The sequence below is a fragment of the Oryctolagus cuniculus genome, chromosome 4, assembly GCF_051225735.1.
Source record: "Oryctolagus cuniculus isolate XC-2025 breed Fujian yellow rabbit chromosome 4, ASM5122573v1, whole genome shotgun sequence".
Classification (NCBI taxonomy): domain Eukaryota; kingdom Metazoa; phylum Chordata; class Mammalia; order Lagomorpha; family Leporidae; genus Oryctolagus; species Oryctolagus cuniculus.
Window position 1 is genome coordinate 113227222 of NC_142870.1, and position 18056 is coordinate 113245277.

Sequence of the window (18056 nt, forward strand, 5' to 3'; positions counted from 1 at the left end):
ACAGTCACTTTATATGTCACATGCCTGGGTTGTCATATGCTTTTCTGATATGATGACACTCTACCCTCCCTGTATCTTCTGCACCTGTGTGAAGATCTTCCAGTCTTTTTTTGGAGCTACTTCTTGGGATTTGGGTATTGTTTCCTGTTTCCTGTTGGCTAAAAGGCACAGGGCGGAGGATAAGATTAGGGAGTTCTATTTGTCTCCTTTGTTGGAGGATCTGGCTCGCTTGTCTTTGCCTGGATTTTATGAAATGGCAAACTTCATTTGAACTGGGTTCAAATATGTTCTTTCTCTGTGGGGACACAAAGAGCTCTGCAATTTTATTGCCCCTGCTAGAACCTTGAGGTGGGTGTTTAAGGGCTTTGGAAAGATTTCAAATTTTGCTTCTGACTTCCCTTCACCTGCTTGTCTCCAAGTCAATGTGGCATTGGTGACCCTCACTTTCCTGTTCCTAGTTTGGTGTCAGTGCACTGGGCAGGTCAGTGCACTGGGCAGATAGGTGAGGTAGACAGGAAGAGCATCAAGACCCAAGCCACTCTTCATTGACTCCTGTTTATATCATTGGTTGAACTTTGTTGAGCTTTATTACATGAGTGTCTACACCTTCCATTTGGTTCCCTTTCTAGTGTTTTTTTTTTTTTTCTGATTTTTCTATCTACTTTAGAAAAGGATTGAAGAGGAACGTCTATAATAAATCTTTCCCATTGTTTCTTTATGTAACCTTCTCAGAGGTAATTCTCACACTTTATGCCATTTCTGAAAGGAGACATATAATTCTGAACTGGATCTGAAAGTTCAGGATTTGGTTCTATTCTTTATTTCCCTGTTTGAATTCAGTGTTTAATCAAAAATCACAGACTTTGTTGTTTTGATAAATTGATAAATTCCATTATTTACAAATGATATACAATAATCTACAAACAGGAATTATTGAACTATCCCACTTCTGTGCATCTCCATTCTCATTTTTGTTCCTGCAGACATCATGTTTTCCCATTTTCTCATTACATCAACCCCAGTATTGTCATTAGAACTTAGAAGTTTTGCATATGAAAGCAAGCACTTGTGGTTACCTTATGATATCAGATGACCCCTAAAATCTATACAAAAAATGTGACCCTTTAAAGTTCCCCGGAAGTGCCATCTGGTGCTACATATGCTATAGGAATTTGGGGTGCCATACAATATCACCATATGCTGGAGCTCCAGTTACCCAATCGGTTAGCGCACGGTACTTATATGATAATATCACCATATGCTTATTAATAAATCCCCAATATTAATAAGCCTGAGAGGGTTCTTGCCTAATATTTAGAGAAGAATTCTAAATACCAGCACAGATAAACAAGGCAGCATGGTACATTTTAGGCTTTTATTTAGTGCGAAAGATGCATAGGAGAGTGAGAGCTTCATTTGAGAGAGAAGTAAATATGGGTTCATACCGAGTACCAGGAACCAGCCACGTGGAGGAGCATCTAGGCCAGGAAGCCTAGAGTGGGTGGCCTGAAGGCCACATGCTTTGGAGGTGCAGGCTACAGCCAGCCCCCTCCTGGCAAGAGGCTTTTAACCCACTTCCAAAGGGGAGTGGTTAATCAACCTGATTGGCTGGTGGGCACCCAGGTGTGGCCAGGTAGGGGCATATGAGGTCACACAGGGGCATGGCAAAGGCATGGTCTTCCAGCTCACAAAACTAATCAATTTTAGCCAGTATGCCTGCCTACTTCAGCTGGGTACCCTGTGTATGAACCATTACGATTTTGTGATGGTCTAGCAGCAGAAGTGTTTCATTTTCAGACCTTTTATCCCAAAACATTTGCTTTCTCTTGGGAAGATTGGATGAGCACGTGGATTTTGAAGAGACTCACCTGGAGCTTTGAAGAAGGAAGAACATTGCAAAAGGGTTAACTCCCCGCCGACCCCGCCCCAGTCAGTGAAGTGGCAGATGCTGCAATGAAATAAAGCCCCACTCTAAAAATTCACTGATTCTGCAGCAAGGCCTTTATTCTCTGTGGAGCATCAGCGGGCAGGAAAATTCCACTTGCTTTTCACTGCTTCTGGTGCAGTCTGTAAAAACGCTTTAAGTTTCTTCTCACACAGTCACGCAATTTGACTCATATACAAATGTAAATTTGTTCAAATCTCTGTGAAAGTTGCATTTTTGTGAGGAGCAACCCTTCTGTTTTGCTTTCTGTTAATTCTAGGATACATACTCTTCCTCCTAAGTCCTTTGTAAAACACCTAGCCAAGGAGCTCAGAAAATTAAAAGATAGAAAATGAGTTCATTAAGGAAACTTTCTCTTTTGATTAGGGTTGTTGTTGTGGCTGTTAAGAGAAGTAGCTGGGCTGGGCAAACGGAAGTGTGTGTGTGTGTGTGTGTGTGTGTGTGTGTATGCATGGGCATGCACATGAGTGTGCATGTAGCTTGCAGATACAGCTTCCTGATGAATGAGGAGACAGGGAAAATCAAAGTAGGTTGCTTGAGAACCAGACTCTAGGAGCAATGGGTCTGGTTTTGAAACTTGATGTCACAACTTCCTATCTTATTGATGTTTAACAAGTTACTTTTAAGTTTCTTTCTGTATCAGAGAAATTATGTGAAAGATGTGTTATAACCTGAAGAAATTTAGAAAATATACACTATAAAAAAGAATCAGTCGTGACTTAATTAATAGTTGCTTCAAACTCATTGTGACTTATGGTTTAAAGTTTTTGTGGTCCATGAATTCCCATAGAAATATTAACTTTATACTCACTCACAAGTAGCTAAATAAGTCAAGTAATTAGGAGAGAAAAGTATTTTTTATTGAACAAGAAATAAAAAAGAAAACTACCCCATATTCACAGATGTAGTCATGGTGTCTATGAAATTAAGCAGTAAGGCAGTGGCTTCATAAGTAACTGATTGTACTAATAAATTAAACTGTAAGAGTGTTAACATAATCAGGACTTACAGGTAGCAAACTAACCTAAGGGTAGTAGTTAATCCTTGGAAAGAGAGCCAGAAACAATGGGCTAGAATGGCAATCTTGTTGCTTTAGTGTGGATGCAGAAAACAAATGATGCAGAAAACAAATATCCAAATGAAAATCAACATACTAAGAAACTAATAGGACTACAGATGAAACTTGAATCTGTAAGGAAAGGGGGAGCAGAACAGAAAGAAGACAGGATACAAACTCACTGCCAAAACAAATTTATTCAAGGGAAAAGGAATTTGCAGAGATAGCCAACTTTGGAGTGGCGGAGGGTCCAGTTCCTCCAGAGGGCTGGGTATTACATACCTTAGGGTGGGGTAAGGGGCTGGAGGAGGCGGGGAAGTGGGTGGAGGTGTTTCTTCTCACTGGTTTTTCTTGGGCTTTCAAACCGGGAAAAGAATGCAGGGGGTGGGGCGGGGAACAGTACTGGTGTGGGAGTGAACTGGTCTCTTGAAGGAATGTAGGAGTAAAGGAGTCCATTGAGGAATTTGATTTACTTTCAGGCAAGGAACTAAAATGGCTGAGGCTTATGTCTTTGTTCCATCAGAACCCAGGCACTTTTGATATGGAGTTTGGGTATCCCAATCAGTGTTTTAACTACAAGCCCAAATGCTTTCCCCAATGCTGGCATCATGACCAGTTGGTCAAATACCTACCCCAAAAGGCAATTTTGAAAGAGTCTCACGTCTTGATTAGACAGCTGTTTGTTGCCAATTAAAGGCAGAATGCATCTGTATTCACCATTCAAATATGCCTACATTGACTACATTATTGTCTGTTCACCAAATGAAAGGCAGAGAGAGAAAGAGAGGTCTTCCATCCACTGGTTCACTCCCCAGATGTTCACAATGGCCAGAGCTGTTCCTATCTGAAGCCAGGAGCCAGGAGCTTCTTCCGGGTCTCCCATGTGGGTGCAGGGGCCCAAGGACTTGGGTCATTTGCCACTGCTTTCCCGGGCCATAACAGAGAGCTGGATTGGAAGTGGAGCAGCTGGGATTTAAACCGGTGCCCATACGAGATGCTGGCACTGCAGGCGGCAGCATTACCCGCTATGCCACAGCACTGGCCCCAGTTTATTTGATCTTAAGAACTACTCTTTGAAGGTGATCATAGGGGTACTATTCTCATTTTTCCCTTTTCAGATTCAGTACAAGATTTAGGGCAATGTGGTCACTACCTGTGGTCTCTCTTTGGTCTATAGCAGAGGCAAGGCACAAACCCAGAAAATACTCACCCACCATTGTTAGTTTTGTCACCAAATAATAATATCAATAATTTGAAATCCTCACTTCAGATCAATACTGTGACTACTGAAGAAGTAGAGCTATGGGCGGACGGTAGGTAAAAGGATGAGAACACGGAGAGAAGAGGAAAAGGAGGGATAAAAAGGCCCAGCCAGAATAACCCAGGGGAACGGGGAATGCAGAATTCTCTGTGAGGGGAACAGGGAATAAGCATGCGGAGGGTCTGGGAATGGGACTCACCGGGTGCAGGGTGCATGGATGTCCTGGTTGACACATTCTTCTAAATACTGGGCTGCGTAGATTTGTCACTTTGCCAGACATTTTTTTTTGATAGTTTTGTTTTGTTTTGTATTTAAATTGTATTTTGGTTGTTCCTTAATGGGAAATAGTTTATCTGATTTATTTTCATTCTTGGAAGTTTTTATTTGATTCTTTGACTTTCCTTTCTCCTTTTTTGTGAAAAAAATAATTCAAGTAGATGTTTATTTTCTCTGAGATATACTTTTATGTATGCATTTTAAATGGCTTCAGTTTTACAAGTGAGTTTGAGAACTCTGAATTCAATCTGTCTCTCGCTCCTTATCTATTTGGTTATTATGTTTGAAAAACTCCTCAGTGTTGAGAGAATCTACATTTATTCCAGGAGTAGAAAAAATTTAACTTCAATCTATTCCTCAACAATCAGCCAACTTCCCAGTAATAGAGCTGGAGAATTTTCTAATATAAATCTCAATCCTTTCTTAACTGGCCTTGCATCAGAAATCAGAGGACTCATCTGTACAGTGCACCTTTTGGTTTAACACTAACCTACAATATGGTTTTGTAAGCAGCCTTTTTTAAAAAAAAAAGATTTATTTTATTTATTTGAAAGTCAGAGTTACAGAGAGAGTTAGAGACAGAGAGAGAGGTCTTCCATCTGCTGGTTCACTCCCCAGATGGCTGCAGGAGATCCTTCCGGGTCTCCCACGTGGGTGTAGAGGCCCAAGGACTAGAGCCGTCTTCTACTGCTATCCCGGGCCATAGCAGAGAGCTGGATTGCAAGTGGAGTAGCCCGGACTTGAACTGGCACCTATATGGGACGCTGGAGCCTCAGGCCAGGGTTTTAACCCGCTGTGCCCCAAGCAGCCTTATTTTTTTACTGCCTTGATTTTTCCCTCACCTGAAATCAAGTGATGTTCCTTTTACTCCTAGTAATTTCTCAAGGTAATCTAAAATATAATATAGGATGAATAATTTTACAACACTGGGTTCATTCTATTTGTCTTCTCTGAATTTTTTCTATATTCATTCAGTTAGCTAGAACTCAAATGTCTAATAGAGGCTATAAATTCCTCTCTAGGTGGGAATCACTGCTCAAGTTGATTAATAATAAAAAAAGAAAAAAAAAGAACAGAACAAAAGGGAGGAAAATCTGTTTGGTTGCATTAAAATGCATGTATCTCCGTGTTTGGGCCTTCTGACCAGGAGGATGTATACTTGGCAGTTTCATGAGCAGGAGAGAAAGAATACCATCTAGTCATATTTATTTATTTATTTATTTATTTTGTTTTTTTGACAGGCAGAGTGGACAGTGAGAGAGAGAGACAGAGAGAAAGGTCTTCCTTTTGCCGTTGATTCACCCTCCAATGGCCGGTGCAGCCGGCGTGCTGCGGCCGGCGCACCACGCTGATCCGATGGCAGGAGCCAGGTACTTATCCTGGTCTCCCATGCATGGGGTGCAAGGCCCAAGCACTTGGGCCATCCTCCACTGCACTCCCTGGCCACAGCACTCCCTGGCCTGGAAGAGGGGCAACCAGGACAGAATCCGGCGCCCCGCCTGGAACTAGAACCCCGTGTGCTGGCGCCGCAAGGCGGAGGATTAGCCTATTGAGCCGCGGCACCGGCCACCATGTAGTCATTTTAACGGTTTCAAAAGTTGCAATAGTGTGACCTTATAGATAAATTTGATGGCCCTTAAATTTCATCAATTGCAAGAGAAAGATATTGTAGCCTTTCTATTGCAGTAATATGAATTTAATATTTTTAAAAATTTGAATGGGGGAGTTAGGGTGGAGAGCATGAGAGAGAGAGAGAGAGAGAGAGAGAGAGAGAGAGAACCAATAGATATATCTTCTATCTGCTGGGTCCCTCCTCAAGTACCTGTTACAGACCACAGGGTCAGCTGACAGAAGTGAGAAGCCAGGAACTCAATCTAGGTCTCCCACATGGGTGTCAGGAACTCATTTACTTGAGCCGTCACCACTGACTCCTAAGATCCTCATTAACAGGAAGCTTGAGTCAGTACTCAGAGCCATAGATTGAACCTGGGTTACTGTATGTAGGATATGGGCATATTAATGGCTAGGCTACAAGTCCTCCTCAGTAATATTTATTTCCATACATGAATAGTTTATATATAAAATATGTCTTCCTAAATACTATCTTTAATCTGGGCTGTTTGTCCATACCTAGGCCAAAGCATTCACTGGCTTTGTGAAAAGGGGGCACATTTAAGGATTCTGCTCTTGCAAAAGCAAATGACTATTAACTTCAAACAGAGTAACAGAACCAAAAAAGAAAGAGCAGCTTTGCCAAAGCTTACCTTTCTGTTAGACTGTGTGGGGATAAAGCTTTTACTTCTTAGAGGAAAAAGAGAGAGAGAGATGACATGAGAGGTTCTGACATGCAGGCAAGTATAGGAGCTGCACAATATTCCAGCATAAGAGAGGATCACTTGATTGATTTCCTTTGAGATTTTGTGAATTCTCAGGACATTTGACACATTTCAGAAATGTAATGCATATTTCAAAATCAGTGTGACTATGGTGACTTGCTGTCCATGCCCCCATCTGGAATCTCAGATCTAAGTCCCCCCACGCTCTGCCACCCGGCACACAGCAGAAAATTGAGGAATGTAGTTTGTTCGTGCACTGTACACCGTGCATTTGTTTCACAAATTTATGTGTTGACAGTGCATGAAATAAAATATTTCAGATCCTTCAGAGAAACTTTACAGCCCAACCTCAGAAGAGTTACCAGCCTTCAACAGCCTTTTGCTGGATCTAAGTCAGACTTCCACAGGCTGCGTTACAACCGCCCAAATGAGGGGTCCCTGTGGAGTTGAGGAATGGAGGTAAGTTAAGCCTGTAGCTTTATATGTAAATATAGTGCATAGTAAAGCTTTGACAATGCCCAACTAGTTTTCTTTACTATACAAAGGAAAATTGTCCTCCCGTGTGTACTTTATGTCGCCATTCTTTGTGACCAGTTTGGGTCCTTTGCTGACCTATTATTAGGCTATAGTAAAAGACTTACCAAGTTGTTATTTCAGTATGAAGAAAGAGTTGTCTGCTGCACAATATGTATCATAAAAATGAAAAAGCTCTTGGAATTTAATAATCCTTCAGTATTTTCTCTTATTCTGAAAAACAGTTCCCTTACATGAATTAATAAACCTAATAAATTTCAGTATTTTGCATTAATAAAATTTTATCCAATGTGTATACATTTTTAGGATGTAATGGTGAGAAACTTTTAATTGAAATTCTAGGGATTATTAATGATATTTTAACTTGTACCATTTCATTCTTTCCCCCTATTAGTACTAGTGGCCATGGTGATAAGTTTATTAAGAATGTAGGTCTTCCTAATATATGCTTCAGAAAAGCAGGCATGTCAGTTTATTATTGACATACTAGAATTCTGTGAAGACAGGAGGGTTTTTTTTTCTAGAAAATCTAACGTAAATATTAAATAATAGACCCTTGTATTGTGAATTCCTTTGGTTGAAATATAATATTGCAGTAAAATTAAAATCAGGTTTGTCACTATGTTTCGGAAGGAGGAAATCATTTCACTCAGTCACAAAAAGTTGCTACCTTACTCTTACATTCTCTTCTTTTCTTGGACCAGAGAGAATTTTATCACAGATCTGCGCTGGTCCACAGTTCAAAGTTGATGGGCTGATTTAGCCTTTATTGATCTTAAAAATAGTACAGAGAACAGTGATATCCACCATAGGAAGAAGTATTTTACATTATTCAATGGCATATATAGGCTGAAACTCTAGATAAAGCAGGACCCCCAAGTTTGACTTTTGTAGGATCTTCTACAGTTCCCCCACACTACCTATGTTCCTAATATGTCCCAATACCTCAGAGCCAGAGCTTCTACCAATCCCACCCCATAATAAAATGCAACAAAATAAAATAACAAACAATTGCTGCCATTAATTTTGGCATTGGCATATCTTGACTGGGGACCCACATAGTCCTAATTTACTGTACACAGAAGAGGTGATTTATCTGACAGTCTATTCATGGGGATTCTATTAAACAGCCAATGTCCTGATGAATGTTGTTAATGATGACCCCGAGGCTCTGTAAGATTCTGAAGTGCTTTCTGAATCATCTATGAAAGATACAACAGGAGCCCATCAAATCTTCCCTCCTTGGTTCCACTGTGGCTTTATTTTTTGGGAGAAGAAGAATGATAAAAATTTCTTAATAACAGGAGGGTGGGTATATTGGGCACATTGAAAATTATCGTCCCAGTCTGACACAGCTCCCTCACGTCTGCCTGCCTCCCCCGATGTCAATGGATGTTGTATTGATTAGAAGATAAACGAAAAGTTGAAACCTGGTTCTGTATACTGTTTATTGATCCTTTAATGTATTTCTAGCTCTTCTGGAAAAGATACTGAAATCCAGTCTTTGCTGTCACTTTCTGAGAGCAGTACAGATGAGGAAGAAGATCTGCTTGACAAGCAACAAGTCATCACACTACCATGGTTGGAGAGTACTTAATGGTCATTTGATGATTACTTTTCTGTTTTATACCCAAAGTGAAGCCAACAGCTGAAAAAAGCAAATAACCGATTACCTGTCCAGGTGCTGGAGATTTTGATTATTAATGTCTCAAGGCTCGCAAACTAATAAAATTTAGTGAAATTACAAGTTTAAGGGCTTTTCTTCCAAATTATATAATGAATGACAAATAATAATCTATAGTGTATGTCATTTTAGTAAAATTTGCTGAATTTTAAGAAATAATAGTTAAGATAATGAGATCTGTAGTAGCAATATTATTTTGTTCTGTTATAGGTTTTGACATTTATAGAAGTTCTGGTAGCTTTGAAAGTTGATGCAAGAAGAAAAAATGAGGACCCAAAATAAAGTGTACTTAATACTTGTCATACTGTTTTGTAAAATGCAGGAAAGATCCCAATCACCTTTTTTGGGAATGTCAATGCAATGGTTAATCTTATGTATACTCAGGAAAATAATAATAATAATAATAATACACAGGAAAATACTTTGCTGGTGTTGTCTAGTAGTGGATCCTCAGATGGATGTTCAAGGGTTTATATAATCATAATATTCAAGGGCTTCAGAAAGAAAGCAGGAGAAGACAGAAGGGAGTTAGTTTTGTGGTCACTTTGTGTCATTTTACCACAATTTTCCCTTACAGGATTTATTGACTGCTCAGAAAAATATCCTGGAGGGCTGGCTGTTTCACCACAGCATGACTGTGCCTTGGGGTTCAAACACTCTTGTTCTTTTTGATTCTGGATAGTGACCAGTTTTAAAAGATTGATGATTGTTAAGTGTAGATTGGTCTTCGGTACTTTTTCAAGGTCATCAATAAATTGTACTGGAATTCCCACACTTCATTTGCTGATGGGATAGACCATGATGATGAAGAGATCAATATTGTTTCTCTGTAATTTAATATCAAATGGGCCTTTATTGAAAGTGATTAACATAAGTGGACAATAAGAAATAAAAAAAAAACAGTCATTATCAGAATAAAATGTTGCAAAAGAAATAAATGTCTTTTAAAAGAGTGTGAATCATTCATTTTTATCTTGCTGTTAATACTTCTTCTGTCACAATTACGTAGAAAGATGAGTCCCCCTTGAATCTTCATCATTTGTGTCAAAAACTATTTGGGCATCTTTTCATGAGACTGATGATTTTCTGAGTTTTAACAAATGCAGTTAAAAATGGGGATTAGCTGTTTATTGGTTAACATAAGAAAAGATTTTGGGGAGAACCTGTGCTGTGGCATAGTAGATAAAGCCTTTGCCTGCAGTGCCAGCATCCCATATGGGTGCCAGTTCAAGTCCAGGCTGCTCCACTTGCAATCCAGCTCTCTGCTATGGCCTGGGAAAGCAGTAGAAGATGACCCAAGTCCTTGGGCCCCTGAACTCTGGTGGGAGACCCGGAAAAAATTCCTGGCTCCTGACTTCAGCTCTGCCGTTGAGGCCAATTGGGGAGTGAACCAGCAGATGGAAGGATGGAAGGCCTCTCTCTCTCTCTCTCTCTCTCCCTCTCCCTCTTTCTCCCTCTCACTCTACCTCTCCTTCTCCCTTTTCCTCTTGCTCTCCTCTATGTAATCATGACTTTCAAATAAATAGAATCTTAAAAAAAAAGTTGTGATAGTAGATTTTCTTTTTTAACACTTTTTTTTTCCGTTTTCAGTATTCTTGACTCTGTCTACCCTTGTTTGCTTTAAGACACCATCTTTGCGTTCCCTTCTTATGAAGAAACAAATGTTCCTTTGGGGATGATTCCCAACACTTGGGAACATCTCTCAAAGTGCAAGGCCATATCCTATTCTTCTTAGGGTTATATTGGCCCACTATTATTCCTTTTGTAAATTCAGCTACATCTTGAGTCTTGTGAACTGGCTCAGAAGAAGATTTTAACAATGCCAATACCTTTTTTTTAATTTATTTATTCATTTGAGAGGTAGAGTTACAGAGAAGCAGAGGCAGAGGCAGAGAGAGAGAGAGAGAGAGAGAGAGAGGTCTTCTATCCGCTGGTTCACTCCTCAAAAGGCTGCAACAGCCAGAACTGGGCCGATCCAAAGCCATGAGCCTGGAGCTTCTTCCTTATCTCCCATGTAGGAGTAGGGGCCCAAGGACTTGGGCCATCTTGTACTGCTTTCCCAGGCCATAACAGAGAGCTGGATCAGAAATGGAGCAGCCAGGACTTGAACATGTGCCCATTTAGGATGGCAGCACTGCAAGCTGTAGCTTTACCTGCTATGCCACAGCACTGGCCCCACAAGTACCTTTAAACATTTAATAATTTTTAAATGAAAATTAAACAGAGTCGTCAGTGCAATACCGGCCAAAACTTGAGGAAAGGAGCATGCCACTAATTCTGTCATTTGACCTCCAATAGGACGTTGATATCAAACATGAGAGTCGCTTGTGGCAAAGCAGAGAAGACCCCCTTCTGCCTCTATTTGCTTCCCATAACCACACATTTAGAAAAGTTCCTTAATTCTATTGCCATTAGTCTAATGAGGAAATAAAAACTCAATGAGATTACAGCCTTTGCCCGAAGCAGCTTCATTGTGTTCTCTCAATCTTAAAATAGCTCCTGAAAGCCCACACCTACTTCTGCCTGTGGAATTGAGAACATTACAAATTTTTCCAGAAGAAGCCCTGCCATTTTACTGACACTAGAGTCAGTACAGTGTGCCTCCAGCAACTATGGGATAAATGACCTCATAATTTTGCATTAAGCATGTTGGGAGTTGGTAAATTATACCCAGACTTATCTATTGCTGTGATAGCCACAAGAGATTCTGTAATTTCACAGTTCTGTACATAAACATTGAGGGTGAAAATTGACATGAAATTGTATTTGATAGCTTTAAAATTTTTCTTAAAAACCACTGAAATCTTTCATGTCTAGTGCACTCTGTGTCACGCAACAGGCCAGTGGCATCAGATTCCCTTAAGATCACTTGCTATGCCTTATATGTGGAGTGCACAGAAAACATTTCTTGAACAAATGAATGTTACAAAATGGCATCATTGCTGCAGTAGGGCACTCAGATATTTTAAATAATACCTTGATTCAGAAAAAAACCTGGTTCTTTCTTACCCACCAATTCTATTTTTTGAAAATCTTGAACAATGTTCATGTTTTCCTGCTTTTGGAACATGCTATTTCTCATTTTTTAGTACTCAAAAAGGCTTTAATATCTCTACAAATTAATTTCCCTTCTCTCTTTTCCTTTCACATGGTGTTCTACTTTTTCCTTTGTCACACATATATTACTAATGTATGTGTGTTTTGAAAGTATGGTCTCTCTCTCTCTCTTTTTTTTTTCCAGACAGAGTTAGACAGTGAGAGAGAGAGAACAGAGAGAAAGGTCTTCCTTCCATTGGTTCACTCCCCTAATGGCCTCTACAGCCGGTGCTGCGCTAATCTGAAGCCAGGAGCCGGGTACTTCCTCCCAGTCTCCCATGCGGGTGCAGGGACCCAAGCACTTGGGCCATCCTCCACTGCCTTCCTGGGCCACAGCAGAGAGCTGGACTGGAAGAGGAGCAACTGGGACTAGTACCCAGCGCCCCAACTGGGATTAGAACCCGGGGTGCTGGTGCCACTGGCGGAGGATTAGCCAAGTGAGCTACAGCACTGGCCAAAGGAATGGTCTCTCTACTAGACATCAAGTTTGGACAAAACATGGATTAGCTCCATTCTTTTCATGATTAAATGCTTAGCTGCTAGCAGATGTGCAGCTCAGACTGGGAGAACATTAGTGAATGAATGAACATGCAGGATCCAACATATTAGCCCCTTTAACCCCGACTTTCCCTAAGGGGATACAATAATATAAGCATTGAGAGAAACACAGGGTCTGTTTTCAAGTTGTCAGGTTACATTATTTAATAGTTGGAGCACCATTTATTTGAATGTAATTTTTCATTATAAAATGGGAAGAAAGATACTGACTTTACTTGGCTCAAACTAATGTTGTGAAAATCAAATGAAGTAAACAATCAGAAAACACTTGGGATCTGGAAAGTGGTTTGCCGTGCTTCTTATTATCATTTTTTGAGTTATGAGGCAATCATTGAATATACAGACAAATTAATGTTGGATCAAAGAATGAATTTAGGAGCAAGTTTACATAAATAATCCACAAAATCTCTTAATACCAGAAGTAAGGAATGCTCTCAATGTATTGAACACATGAATTGAATGATGTATAATTCATTGGATGATGTATAATGCTGGTTTATGCTAACAGCTATGTCTCTAAATTTATTAAAAATCTTTCCAAGACATTTTCCATATGTTTTAACTTCCACCATGTGTATATTCAGTTTTAAATACTAAAATTGTACCAGTGCTTACAAGCACCCTGTACATCATGCTTCCACAGAGGAAACATTTTAAAAATACAATTTATGCCTCCCCAAACCTGTTTTTATAGGATATTCTGTCTCATCATAATTTTCATCCCTTGTTATTTATTACTAGCTACATTTGCATAAAAACAATGTTTATTTCCTCAGAGTTCTGAGCCAGTAGTTTATCCCCCACCTTAAAGTCATAATTCTTTGTTAGTGACACCCTGATTGTTTGCTGGGTAAATGATTATGATGTTGCAAACAAGATTATGACTTTAGCTGGGGAATAACCAGCAGGCATAGATGAGCTATAAGGAAATAACAATCCTGCTCTCTTAATGCAAATGTCTTTCATAGTTAAGGAATAAGAGAGGATTTCTTAACATTCTCTGTAAGGTGATAGTTGTGTTTGAAATAAAAAGCATTAATTGATTGATTGGAGTTTCTTAGTTCAAATACATGAAATACCCATGCAATAAAACTTATGAAAATATAGTTCTGAAAGAACTTCCTACATCTTGTTCCTTTAGCAGAAGGGAGCAATCCATGTATTGCTTTCTATCCAGAAGAAAAAAATACATATTGCTTTAGATACAGATTCTTTAAAGATTTCCAAGGGTAAAGGAGGAATTCACTTCCAGACAACTTTACAGTTAATTAAATCTTACATATACAACATAAATATGAAATAATTGTTTCAGGGTAACTTTTTATATGATTTCATTTTTTTGACATATAATTGTCATATTTTATAGAGAAACATTTGGTGTTGTTTATTCAAATGGCAACAATATGCTTAAATAGCTCTGCCCATCAAAATATGAGAGCTAACAGTCTGGACAGGAGATAAACAAATACACATTTTATTTTCCAAAAGTATTTATCACATTTACTTTCTCTTCTGACTTCCTATGCCATAACTCTAGAAGGGTATCTTGTAGGTTAGGCTATTGAATTAGTTAGGATTTGATTTAATTTTATATTAAAAGCATCAAATATCATCAGAGTAAGATAGAAGTTAGTTCATTTTGTATGGAAATTAAGTCTGGGTGTACACAGTCAAGAACCACTATTGCAATTTATCTACGTTGTTTCCATCCACTAGGTCACTTTGTCATTCAAAATGCTTGTAGGTCTCCAGCCATATTAAGAAGGGGCAAACAAGAAGAGCAAAATAGGCACCTCCTAGCTCAGGTAATTTTCCTTAAAGCAGTCATCCTTGGAGGAAGTCTCATGCACCAGTTCTGACTAGAACTTAGTCACAGCTACATCAAAGGGACTTTAGAAATGCAGTCATTTATGTAGGCACATTACTGCTCTGAATAAAACTGGGATTGTGTTACTAGGAGAAAAGAGGGTAGGAGACAATGAAGGCAACTGGCATCTCTGTCAGCCTCTAATACCATCGTTATTATTAGAGCAGGTGTGTCATCTAGCAGTTAAGATACTGCTTGGGACATCCACATGCTCTAGCAGAGTGCCTGGGATCAAGTCCTGGGTTCACTTCCAATTTGACTTTCCTGCTAATGTAGACTCACGGTTGTTATGGCTTAAATGCTTGCATTCTTGCTAATCACGTGGGAGACCTGGATTAAGTTTTTGACTCCCAACTTCAATCTGGTCTAACCCAACTCTGCTGAGCATTTGGGGAGTGAACCAGTGAGTGGGAGCTCTCTCTTTCTCACAAATTTTATTTATATACATTCCTCATGTGGCTTGTTTTCAGAATATATGGATTTTACAGTTAATATGGCTTGACAGGCATGGTTGAAACCAATCTTTTGAGATTAAGTAAGTCACATTTAAGAGATACTACTAAAATCATGGTTTCTTTTTTCTTTTTTTTTTTTTTTCCAAAGAAACCTTTTATTTAAGGAATATAAGCTTCATGCATTTCATAAGTACAACTTTAGGAATATAGTGATTCTTCCCACCATACCCACCCTACACCCACACTTCCATGCCTTTCCTCCTCCCTCTCCCATCCCTAGTTCCGTTCTCCTCTAGGATCTTAATACACAGAAGATCAACTCTATACTAAGTAAAGAGTTCAACAATTTGTCTGAAAACAATAACAACAACAACAACAAAAAGAGTTGTATTATAATTATGTCTAAGTGCTTGCAAAAGATATATCATTCTTGGGTACTTCTTTAAAGTTAATTAAGTTTCTAAAAAAAGTAAAATTAACTTCAAGATGCAATGACTTTGACTAGCCTTTGTCTTGACTGTTGAGGAAAATTGCGTTTCTTGTATAATCTGCACCTCACTTTTAGTTTTCTTGATACCTTTACAAAGATACGCTATATTTAAGTTACACAAATATAGAGACCTTTTCATTATTCAGCTTGAAATTTTGACCTCAGGAATTCTTTAACATTCCACAGGTCTGTAAAGTTTGTTCTTTGGGCTAATGCCCCAAAGTAGTGCATTTGGGCAGAGACTTAAATGCATTGCATTAAAAAATGCTACAATATGAAATATTTGTTTCAAATAAATGTTCCAATGTTAGGGTATTTTGAAACTTATGATGCTGGAAATTTTCATAAGAATACCCAAAGAACAAATACAAAGTGATAAAAGAATGTTGATCATTGTTATAATATAGCCAGGGGGACGGAGCCGAGGCTTAATAGGCTAATCCTCTGCCTGTGGCGCTGGCACACCGGGTTCTAGTCCTGGCCGGGGTACTGGATTCTGTCCCGGTTGTTCCTCTTCCAGTCCAGCTCTCTTCTGTGGCCCAGGAGTGCAGTGGAGGATGGCCCGTGCACCCATGTGGGAGACCAGGAGAAGCACCTGGCTCCTGGCTTTGGATCAGCGTGGTGTGCCGGCCGCAGTGCGCTGGCCGCAACAGCCATTGGGGGTGAACCAACGGTAAAGGAAGACCTTTCTCTCTGTCTCTCTGTCACTGTCCACTCTGACTGTCAAAAACAAAACAAAACAAAACAAAACAAACCAGCCAGGGATTACAAATGGTACCTTGATTAAGCCTCATTGTCGCGTTTCCATAAAGCAGTGTTTGGACACTTGAATCCTTCACCTTCCATGTGTAAAATGACAGATAAATTGCTTTCAGAATGGAGTTATTGGGACACTTAGGGTTTCTTAATTTGAGAGGGGAGTTTGCAGGGGAACCCAAGTGTTCAATTCAAGCACGTATGTCTGGACATTAGTTTATATGAAAGGGTTCTTTGTAAGATTGAAGAAAGAACTCTACCATAAAAATTGATGCAGGTGACCCTAGAACAACTCTGGTTCACTTTATTAGGCTGATATTCTGAAATTTATGTTGATACAGAATCGTTAAAATATGTGACTGGATGGACATCCTTTAGTAGTAAGAACAGCCTCCAATCATGGAGAAAGATTTCGATTCTTGGAAACCCATGAAGGATTACCCAACCTCACATACCTGTCTGCAGTGCTAACTATCTTCTACTTACATTCTTCCCACCCCACCCTCGGGTATGAAATCCACTGAAGTCACTGAAAGTAAATGGTCTGAGAAGCAAAATCAAATGGAAACCTAAGAACCAGAACTACAGTAGAGCTGATGTCAAGGGAAGCTAAGTGCTCCTGGGACTTGAGGCAACTCTCCCTCAGGATGGTCATGGATGCCTGCGCGCGCTTTTCTTGGCCCATGAGCCCTGTTTTTACTTGACTGACTGATGTCCTCTGCATACTCCTCTCTGTTCATGCCTGAGGATTTAACATCGTTGGGTTCATTCAGGATTCTGATTTTACCTCACAGCCTTCCTCAAAAGGCTCTTTCAGTCTCCTGGACTGAGTTTTCAATTTTAAATTAAAAAAGGAGATGTTGGATTGGTTGCATTTATGTTTTCAAGCCAGGCACCATCATAGCTTAAGGAGGACCCAGAGCTAAGTCACATCAAAATCACACTTGCAAGGCCATGGTGAGAGAAGAGGTCAAGGAAGGTAATGGCAATTTATGTTATAAAACATGGCCTCTGCATCTCTGTAGGTCCAGAGATAGGATTTAGGTAATTTTTAAAAAACGAAGTGGAGGATGGCTGATGCTTTGGTTTAGCAGGTTTAGCTGTTCCTAGCTCTGCTGGCAACCCAAATAGGCACTGGTTGGCTTCCCAGCTACTCCACTTTTGATTCAACTCCTTTGTAATGTGCCTGGAAAAGCAGCAGAAGAACTTGGGCCCTTGCACTTATGTGGGAGACCCAGATGAAGCTCCTGGCTCTTGGCTTTGATCTGGCCCAGCTCTAACCACTGTAGCCATTTGGGGAGTAAACAAGTAGATGGAAGATTCTGTCTCTGTCTCTGTCTCTCCCCCTCCCTCTGTAACTCTGGCTTTCAGATTGAAAAAAAAAAATGAAGTAGAAGTCACCGTTGTGGCATAGTGGGTAAAGTTGATGCCTTGATGCCAACATCCCGTATGGGCTCCTATTCGTGTCCTGGCAGTTCCACTTCCAAAGCAGCTCTCTGCTAATGGTCTGGGGAGACAGCAGGATATGCCCCAAGTGTTTGGGCTGCTGCCATCCATGTGGGAAACCCAGATGGAGTTCGAATCTCCTGGTTTCAATTTGGCCCAGTATCGGCCATTACAGCCATCTGGGAAGTGAACCAATGGATGGAATATTTTCTCTCTCTTTCCTTTTTTTTTGACAGGCACAGTTTAGACAGTGAGAGAGAGAGAGAGACAGAGAGAAAGGTCTTCCCTTTTCTGT

General features: G+C 39.9%; 1 protein-coding gene across 2 annotated transcripts in view; it reads left to right on the forward strand.

The window, feature by feature from the left end:
• Positions 1-10134, forward strand: part of ZBBX (zinc finger B-box domain containing) — a 164559-nt gene extending 154425 nt beyond the window's left edge. Inside the window, exons 19-20 of one of the 2 annotated variants that reach the window (XM_089331010.1) lie at positions 7196-7334; positions 8883-10134. In XM_089331010.1, the coding sequence (XP_089187136.1) occupies positions 7196-7334; positions 8883-9006 (263 nt within the window). In that variant the 3' untranslated portion in view covers positions 9007-10134. The remainder of the gene's footprint in view (positions 1-7195; positions 7335-8882) is intronic. The other variant, XM_089331011.1, reaches the window with a different exon arrangement.
• The last annotated feature ends 7922 nt before the right edge of the window (positions 10135-18056 follow it).